We start from the raw sequence: 8887 nt of genomic DNA, 5'->3' as shown, positions 1-8887 counted from the left end.
TTCGATTTTCGGTTTATCGGTTCGGTCACTGCGGTTTGAATCAGTTTGGATCGGTTGATGAACACCCCTAACTACGGGGGTGTATTGGATTGGGATTTCAAAGGATTTTAATGGATTATTTTTGGACAAAAAAATCCATTGGTATTCAATTAGGATTTTAAAAGATGTTTGTTAAAAATTATATTATATTTTACTGATTGAGAAAATTATATTAGGTTTTAGTTTTTTATATTAATATCATTGCATTTCTTTGTTATTTTTTGTATTGACTCTTGTAATTTTGAATCTTTGTTAAAATTCATATGGTTTTTTAAAATCTTACAAATTCATATTGTCCTTTCAAATCTTATAAATTCTATTAAAATCCTTTAAAATCCAATCTTATAAAATCTTGATTGTAAAAAATGTCTTTTAAAAAAGTCTTTAAAGTCCGTCCAATTCTAAATAGATTTTTAAAATCTATAAGATTTTTTATCTTAAAAAAATCTTTGAAAATCCTAATCCAAAACACCCCTACAATTTTACACTTTTAACATTTTAAAAAATGTAAAGTGATGTTTATAACTATCGAAGTGATGTAGAGATTTTAAAAGCTTAGATATAATTTTATAATTAATAAATATCTAAGTGAAAGCTTAATTAAATTGTAAAAATTTTAGAAACAAAAAAATTATAATGAAAATTTGAGAAACATAAATCTGGGAACTCTGATTCTTGGTTGCTTAGGGTGTGCATGACAACCATTCTGTTCCCTAGCACTGTTTCTGAAAAGAAACAATTCTTTTATATTTCTGTGCCTTGAACAGTTTCTGAGAAAAAAAAGTGTTTGATAACATGTTCTATTTTTATTCCGAGAATGAGAATTGTGTTTGATAACACAACAAATAATATAATAAAAAATAATTTCTATTAAATATAAAAAAATTTCGAATCATCACTTTCATTTCCATATGGTGTGGTTGTGATGGTGGTGGCGGCGGGTGGCATGGTGGTGGTGGCAGCGGCGGTACGGTAGTGGTTGTGGCAGTGGCGTGGTGAAAATAGTGGGAGTGGTTGTGACGGCAGTGGCTGCGACGATGACGGTGGTAGTGGTGGAGATGACGGCAGTGGCTGCGACAATGGTGGTGGGTATGGTGGTTGGTGGCGGCAACAATTGTAGCAGTGGCATAGTGGTGGTGATGGTGACAGTGGTTGCGACAGTGGTGGTGATGGTAGTGGGCGCCGTGGTGGTGGTAGTGGTGGCGATGAGGGTGGTGGTAGTGGCGTGTGATGGCGATGGTGGCAGTGACGACAGTGGTTGCGATGATGGTGGTGGTGGTTGATGGCGGTAGTTGTGATAGTGGTGGTGACAGTGATGATGATAGTGGCGACAGTGGTGGCAGCGGTGGTAATTGTGGTGGTAGCAGTGACGTGGTGAAGATAGTGGTGATTGTTGTGACAGCAGTGGCTGCGACAATAGTGGTGGGTATGGTGGTTGGTGGAGGCAACAATAGTAGCAGTGGCATGGTGGTGGTGGTGGTGGTGGTGACAGTGGGTGCGGCGGTGGCGGTGGGGGTAGGAGACAGTGGTGGTGGTGGTGGTAGTGGTGGCGATGGCGTGGTGATGGTAGTGGAGAGGGTAGTGTAATGGTGGCGATGGTGGCGGTGGTGACAGTAATGGCTGTGACGATGGTGGTGGTGGTTGATGGCGGCGTCAGTGACGGTAGTGGTGGTTGGTGACAGTGGTAGTGATGGTAGTGGTGGCGTCGTGGTGGTGGTAGTGTGGCGATGGGGGTAGTGGCAGTGGCGTGTGATGGCGATGGTGGCGGTGACGGCAATGGTTGCGATGATGGTGGTGGTGGTTGATGGCAGTAGTGGTGGTGACGATGACGGTGATGGTGGTGGTGACGATGACGGTGATAGTGGTGGTGGCGGCGACGACGGTAGTTGTGGTGGTGGTGATGGTGATAGTGATCGGTGGAGGTGGTGGCAATGGTGGCGGTGGCATCGTGGTGGTGAAGGGTGGTGACGACGGCACTAGAGGTACGATGGCGGCGGCGACGATGGTGGCGGCAGTCGTGTCGGGATGATGGTGGTGGTGGTGATGATGGTAGAGGTAGAAAGTGATTGAGAGAGATAAGTGTTTCTCATTTTGTGCCTGGGAACAAAAAAGCAGAAATTTTTTGATTCTTTTTTCTGTTCCCCAGCACAAAAATTAAACCGGTTCATCCCGGTAACAAAAAAATAAATCGGTTTTACCAAACGAGTTCCTGGAAACAGAAATTAAAAAAGAATTGATTCCGAGAAGGTTGTCATGCACACCCTTAAGATACGAGGCCCCCTCCACCAATACCATAAAAGACACCCTCAGGCCTCAACAACAAAACTATACACGACCAAAACTGATTGTTTTCTTTTTTCTTGTTTTTTCTACTCAAACTCTCTGCAATGGCAGAACTCCAAAAGTCACTTGTGATTAAGCTTCATAGGGATGGTGCAAAACGTTCAAGAATAGTCCAAGAAGAGTGCCAACAATTGGAGATCGCTGATTTTCGTTACAAGAAAATGAGAAACGAGGCTTCTGAAATTTCTCCACCAATGAAAATGAGTAGAACAACTGAACACCCACCAACAAAATCTTTCATCAAAGAAAACTCCAGAAGAATGTCAAGAACTGTTTCCCAAGGTTGTGAGTGGAAGAAGGATGGTGCAGAGTGCAAGAAAGAGAATAATCAAAGGGCAGATAACATGGACAGATACAAAAGGATGCAATGTTGGGTGATCTTGAAGAGGTTGGTGGTAGGAAGAGATGGTTGGGCTTTCAAACAACCTCTTGATGTTAAATTCTTGGAGTTTCCTGATAACCCAAAGGTTGTATCCAAGCCAACAGGTTTGAAGGATATTGAGTGCAAGTTGAACAATTGTTTGTATGACAGACCTGAAGAATTTGCAGATGATATGAGGCTTGTATTCTCTTATGCATTGCTATACCCTTCGAGGAGTGAGATTCATAGAATTGCGATGAAGGTTAGTGAGAATTTTGAGAGCGGTTGGAAATCTTTGAAGAAAAAATGGATACGTGAGGAAAAAAAAGTATGTCCAAAGGTTGATAGAGAAGCTGCATACGTTTGAATCAAGAATCCTGGTTAGAGTGTTGTTTTGTACAAAATTGATTCTTGAATTACTAGGTTATAGATTTTGTTTCTTTGAGTTTCATTAAAATGAGGGTTTGTAAAAGTTTAGTCTTTTATTAATCCACACAATTTCACTATTCTAAATTTACACAACTATGCAAGGGTTTAATGAAATCTTGTCTCGATTGAGAGTGATTTTAATGCTGGTGAGTGTTGAGAATTGGGTGGTGGCCAACATCCACCTTTGCAAGCTCTGCTTAAAATCACGCAAAAAGAACAGTTAAAATTGAAAGTGCCTTCATTCATAACCAGATGCTTCATGATAGTTGCTGCAGTGGAATGCATCCTAATGGGTTATATTATATTCATATATAAAAGAAAAAAGAATAGTCTGTTTGGGATATGTTAATGCATAATAATTTCTTCAATCTATGTTAATGCATCCTAATGGGTCATTTAGTCCCTGTTTTAGTAAAAATCTAGTATGAATTAATGTTTGAAACTTGATATGAATGAGGGTGTGAATTTAAAAAAGAAAAAGAAAAAAGAATGATGTATTTTAAATTGAATTTCAATTATTGCTAGCAACATTTTTTCAAATATGTTTGTTAATGTGACTTAGTATGATTTATGGTTTAAAATTGAAAATAATTTATGTATGACTACAAGAGTTTTTGAGAAAATTGAGAACGAAGTAACTTAGAATGATAATCCAATGAATCATTTGGATGACAACTTAATTATCTTTAAAAAAAAATAGAGAGAATAGAAATGCCTTAAGCAAAAACTGGGTGGAGAAGCGAGGATAGAAATAGCTAATCTTTATTGAAGAAAATTTGTTCTTCATAATATTATTATTGTTCGCATTATATTATTTTGAATTATCACTTTGATAAATATGTGTGGAACTTCCATTGCTTTTATTTTCAATCATCAACTCAATGTATTATTATTGTTCTGATTGTGTTATTTTTCTTGGTCATGTGGAACTTATTTCACTCAAGAACTTAATATTCCCTCTTATTTAATAAAGTATTTTTTAAGCTTGTTAGATAATTAATTGCTGAATCTAAAATTACAATTCCAGAACCTAATTATAAATGTTTTTCATTTATGAATTGAATGCATATTAAGCTTTCTTCAAGGACCAGATTAAGTTTATTGTTCATTAAACTCATATTGCGCATTTTTAAATTACTTTTAAAAATACTTTAATCAATATATGAAACAAAATAACATGGATTATAATTTATTAGAAACACCCAAGTTGGATCTTGGAAAGATTTTTTAAACATTAATGTCAGTCTTATTAAATTCTCATCTCCAAAAAAGGAGAGGGAGAGAAAGGATGCTCACATCAATCAAAACATGTTTACAAGCACTATGGTCTGTATATATACGCTAAAAGACACCTTTTCTTTGACAAAATGTTCGATCATGCACCCACCAAGTACAAAAGTTGATAGATCTAGACAACTATACCATGATCCCAACCTCAGCTTTTACAAGAAAGAATAAACAAATGTAGGACTAACAAAGAAAAATTCATAATTATCTCTTACCGCTTTAGTTCAATCATACAATACCATATTTCTTCGATTGTTACTTATAAATGTAAGATCCTTATGCTAGAAAGAATTTAGGGAGATCCTAATGCTTTCTTTAAAGCTTTATCTTCATCTTTCACATCCAAATTCTTTTTCCTTTTTGCCAGTTTTCACAACCAATTCAAAATTGGTGCCAAAATCAATCCTTAATATGTAACCCATAAAGCCATAAACAATACACCCTTGATTAGAAATTCAGCAACATGACTACTTGCATTTTGGAACAGCTTCTTTGTTCTGTTTTGTCCTTAAACCTAAAAATGTTTTGAGAACCATTAAAGCTAAGACCAACAATTCAAAACTCCATTAAAGCTAAAAATGTTTTAAGGTACAATTTAAAGAGACCAAACACCAGCTAGCTTAAGAAAGAAGTGAAAACCTCCACATTCATATCCATTACAGTTATCAGTCCCAGCTAAGAAAAAATAAAGCAGAATATAATACCACGTCCAACGATAAGGGCCTATTGGATTGTGTTCTAGTTTTTTTTGCTCTTAAAATTATTTTGTAGAATAGTTAATAAAATATGTGTTTTATGTGTTTTTCTTGTTTTGTAAGTTAAAAATCAAAACACAAAATAAAAACGACTCAGATATGTTATCTAAATTTGATTATAAAAACTAAAAAGTAGTTAAAATTTTTAGAACTATTTTTACAAAACAGACCTTATCAAATAGGTTTTTTTGTTTTTTTATTGTTCTAAAAATCAAAAAAACTGTTTTTGAAAACAGAATTCAAACAGACCCTAAGATTTCAATTCTCTTTGTTTTAAAAATTTCTTCTCTTTGATGGAAGATTTTATCTTTACTTAAGGTACAATATTGTGGACATAATCTTACCAATAATGGCACCACAATGCATATCTGCATAAGGTTCTTCCCCTGTCAATAACTCCCACATTGAGATGCCAAATGAGAAAACGTCAACCTGTCAAAGTCATTCCACTAGCTAAATGCCTGCCAAAAGATTCATTGATTCCTCTATATTGCTAAACTTCATATGAATGGTCCCAGTTACCTTTTCAGAAACCCGGTTGCTACTACCATTCAACAGCTCCGGTGCCATCCATGGAAGGGTTCCTCGCACACCCCCAGATACAAGGGTATTGCGTTTAATTCTTGATAATCCAAAATCTCCAACCAGGGAAAAAATATTCAACAAACAAAAGTTGTAAAATGAAAAAACAAAAAATATAAGACAGCCCAAGTCTTAGAAAAATTATGTCCAGCTCTATATTCATTAAGTCTCATCACCAATTACTCAAGTAAAATCTTCCTGCATACCTAATCTTTATTGGTCAAAGAGAAACCCATGACAACCTTTATCCAAATTTTTATCTCGTGTCATACGCATGGTGTGGAGTAAAGAATTCAGACTACTTGTAATAGTATCCCAAGCAAACCACCCCTTTCACCCAATAGATAGAGAGAGATCTCCTTGCATGAGATCTTATTGGCCCAAGGGCGGCCACTTCACCCAGCGCCCAATGAGGGCAAAGGCTGCATTATCATTATTTGGTTCCTTTCTCTTTGCTTGCATTATTGAATCAGAATTTTGGGTTCACACATCACTCCTCTATGCGCTGATTGAAGGAGTAAAACACTGCCTTCTCTTTCCTATTCCCTTTGAACGTAACTCAGTCCCTGTTGTCCTCTTGACCGTGAGACACAACAACACAAGAACCATATTCTCTCATTCCTCATTCTTCTATTCGCTGACTTGAAGCCAGCCTCATCAACCTTGTGCGATATTGGTGGAACTTCAAGGCTGCACTCCTATCATTTTATTTATAGACCAAACTCAGCCTCCTTCCCCCTCAAAACCGAAGGCTTCTTGGAGGAGGAACACCTAGAATAACTCTGCATCATCCTCCATTCACCTTTCGGTTCACTCACGGTTAACAAGGAGGACATTGCATTTTGGTAATTTCTCTTACATTGATTCTGTTCCATAAACTGTTCTAGGAGTGGTACATGTTAATCCCAATCAGAATTTTGTGAACTAGGATTTAGCCACTTAAAATTGTTTGGCTGCCCTGTTATTAGAAAGATAATTACACAACACTGCATGTTTTAAATTCTGTTTGGACGGCCTTGAAATTATTCTGTAAGTAGAAGTTGATGTTTAAGGAACTTGGGAACCTAATCCCTTAATATGGTTGAAACCGGTCCTTGGGTAATGAAGGCTGATTAAACGTTACTGATGTTAAAATTGTAGGTATAGCTTGTGTAAGACCTTGTCCCTGCCTTTATACGCCCTATAGGAAATGCTATGGAAATAAACAAATCTTATGCACTTGAATTCTGGACAAAGAATAGACTAAAATTCTGTTTTGGGATATAATAACTTGAATTGGATAATGGCTTGCTGGAAATTCTATCTTAGAAATGATAACGTGAATTGGTTGGTGAACTCTTGGAAAATTTCAAGTATTAGCAATTAGGGAACTAGATTAAGGAATTTTATCTTGATTGTATTGATAATTTTGTAGACAACATGTAAAGGTCTAATAAAGTACCCTTGAGCTTGAGGAAAAAGGGTCATGTTAGTAAATAAACTTTATGCACCTAGTTACTAGCCTAAAACCAAATCTGCATGTGTAGGTTCCTTGGAAGTTTTGTCACTTGTTAACGAATGTTAGGATAAAACGTAGGCAGTAACATAATAAGCAATTGGAAGCATTATATCTGGTTGACACCAAACTGTCTATGTACCATAGCAGGGGTAGACAGCTTGAATTAGGCCACTTAATGACCCCTAAACCGTATAGCTAATTGAGGTACATGATAAATTAGTAGCCTCTAGGAGATGGTCATAAAACCAGGGTACATGCATAAGGAATTTGAAGTTCGATACTAATTAACAATGGAGGAAAAATTAAAGCAATCAAGTAAGGAATTAATTTAGTATTTGAAGCTTGGCATTTCAGTTGGAACTTTAGGAATTGGCAGCGTGGAAATTACATTTGTTGTATAGGAAATAATAAAACAAAATTCTGTTTGGTAATTGATTTAATTAGGTGCAAAGACTTCTAAACCTCGGGGAACTCTATGTGATGTATATGGTGTCATGAAATAAATTCTGATTGAATATATATATATATCTATTTGATTAGGTGCGCAAGATCCTAGCTCATTGGATTGTTTGATTGATATTTGGCTGTCGGAATAATGCTTGGACTCACAAGGTATGTGTAGGCGGTATTACCTTCTGTGACTATTGGCTAGTGTATGGAATTGTGATATGTTGCTCACATTTGTTCTATGAATGTTATGATGATGATGAGCCAATGGTAAGAATATGAAAGGATGATATGATATATGCATGCACTTTACATCATAAGACATTTTTCTGTTGGGTGCGATTGCATAACATGGCATGTATACTTGATTCATGACATCTTGAATATATATATATTTGTATTGAGGACATGTGACTGAGCATGCATCATATAGGCATGCCTGGTACCAGGAGAGGGGACACTTGGCTTCAGTCCGCATAGGTTCCACAGTGGGATTCACCTTCATGGGAGCCATTAGGAATACCCACTGTGATGCTACGCGCACGACGGTGCTATGAGCGTAAAGGAAAAAAGGGCGTTATATACGCGTTATGATATATGATGAAAAGGATTAAATGTTTGAAGTGACTATTTATGATTTTGTGCCTAGTTAATATTGTTGCATTATGGTTTTGTTGCCACACTACTGGGATTTTCTCTCACCCCTTTGGGGCTGCTATTTTTACAAAATGGCAGGACGACGTAAAAGCTTTTGAGGACTTGGATATTTGCTGTTGGCTTCTACTGTTTGGGCATGCTGCTATTGATGTGATATTTTATGGATGACTGTATGAAATTGAGAAGCTTTTATTACTGTGAACTATGATTTTATTATTGCATTACGATTTTATGACCAGCAAGTATTTTGGAAACAGATGTTGAAACGTTTGCGAAAAGGATTTTGACATGTTATCTAAATGCTGAGTTTTGAAAAGTCTTTGCGAGCACTTTGTAAGTTGTCGTACTGGGGCTACGGACCTCCGATTTTCTTATAATTTATATGCACGCGTAGCCCCAGGTGTCTAGTTTCATTATATATAAACCTTGTAAAGAAATTCTGAAAGATCGATTTATTATGAATTTTACCAGCCAGGACATTTGTGATAT

General features: G+C 36.6%; 1 protein-coding gene across 1 annotated transcript; it reads left to right on the top strand.

The window, feature by feature from the left end:
• Positions 1–2426: 2426 nt before the first annotated feature.
• On the top strand, positions 2427–3110 carry LOC133296843 (transcription factor GTE12-like). Its single transcript, XM_061495898.1, has one exon. It carries the CDS (start codon positions 2427–2429, stop codon positions 3108–3110), a length of 684 nt encoding a protein of 227 aa, XP_061351882.1.
• The last annotated feature ends 5777 nt before the right edge of the window (positions 3111–8887 follow it).

The sequence above is a fragment of the Gastrolobium bilobum genome, unplaced genomic scaffold, assembly GCF_033153095.1.
Source record: "Gastrolobium bilobum isolate Gb01-03AN ecotype WA unplaced genomic scaffold, APGP_CSIRO_Gbil_v1 utg747719, whole genome shotgun sequence".
Classification (NCBI taxonomy): Eukaryota; Viridiplantae; Streptophyta; class Magnoliopsida; order Fabales; family Fabaceae; genus Gastrolobium; species Gastrolobium bilobum.
Note: the sequence above shows the minus strand (reverse complement) of the source record. Positions and strands in the feature narration are given on the sequence as shown.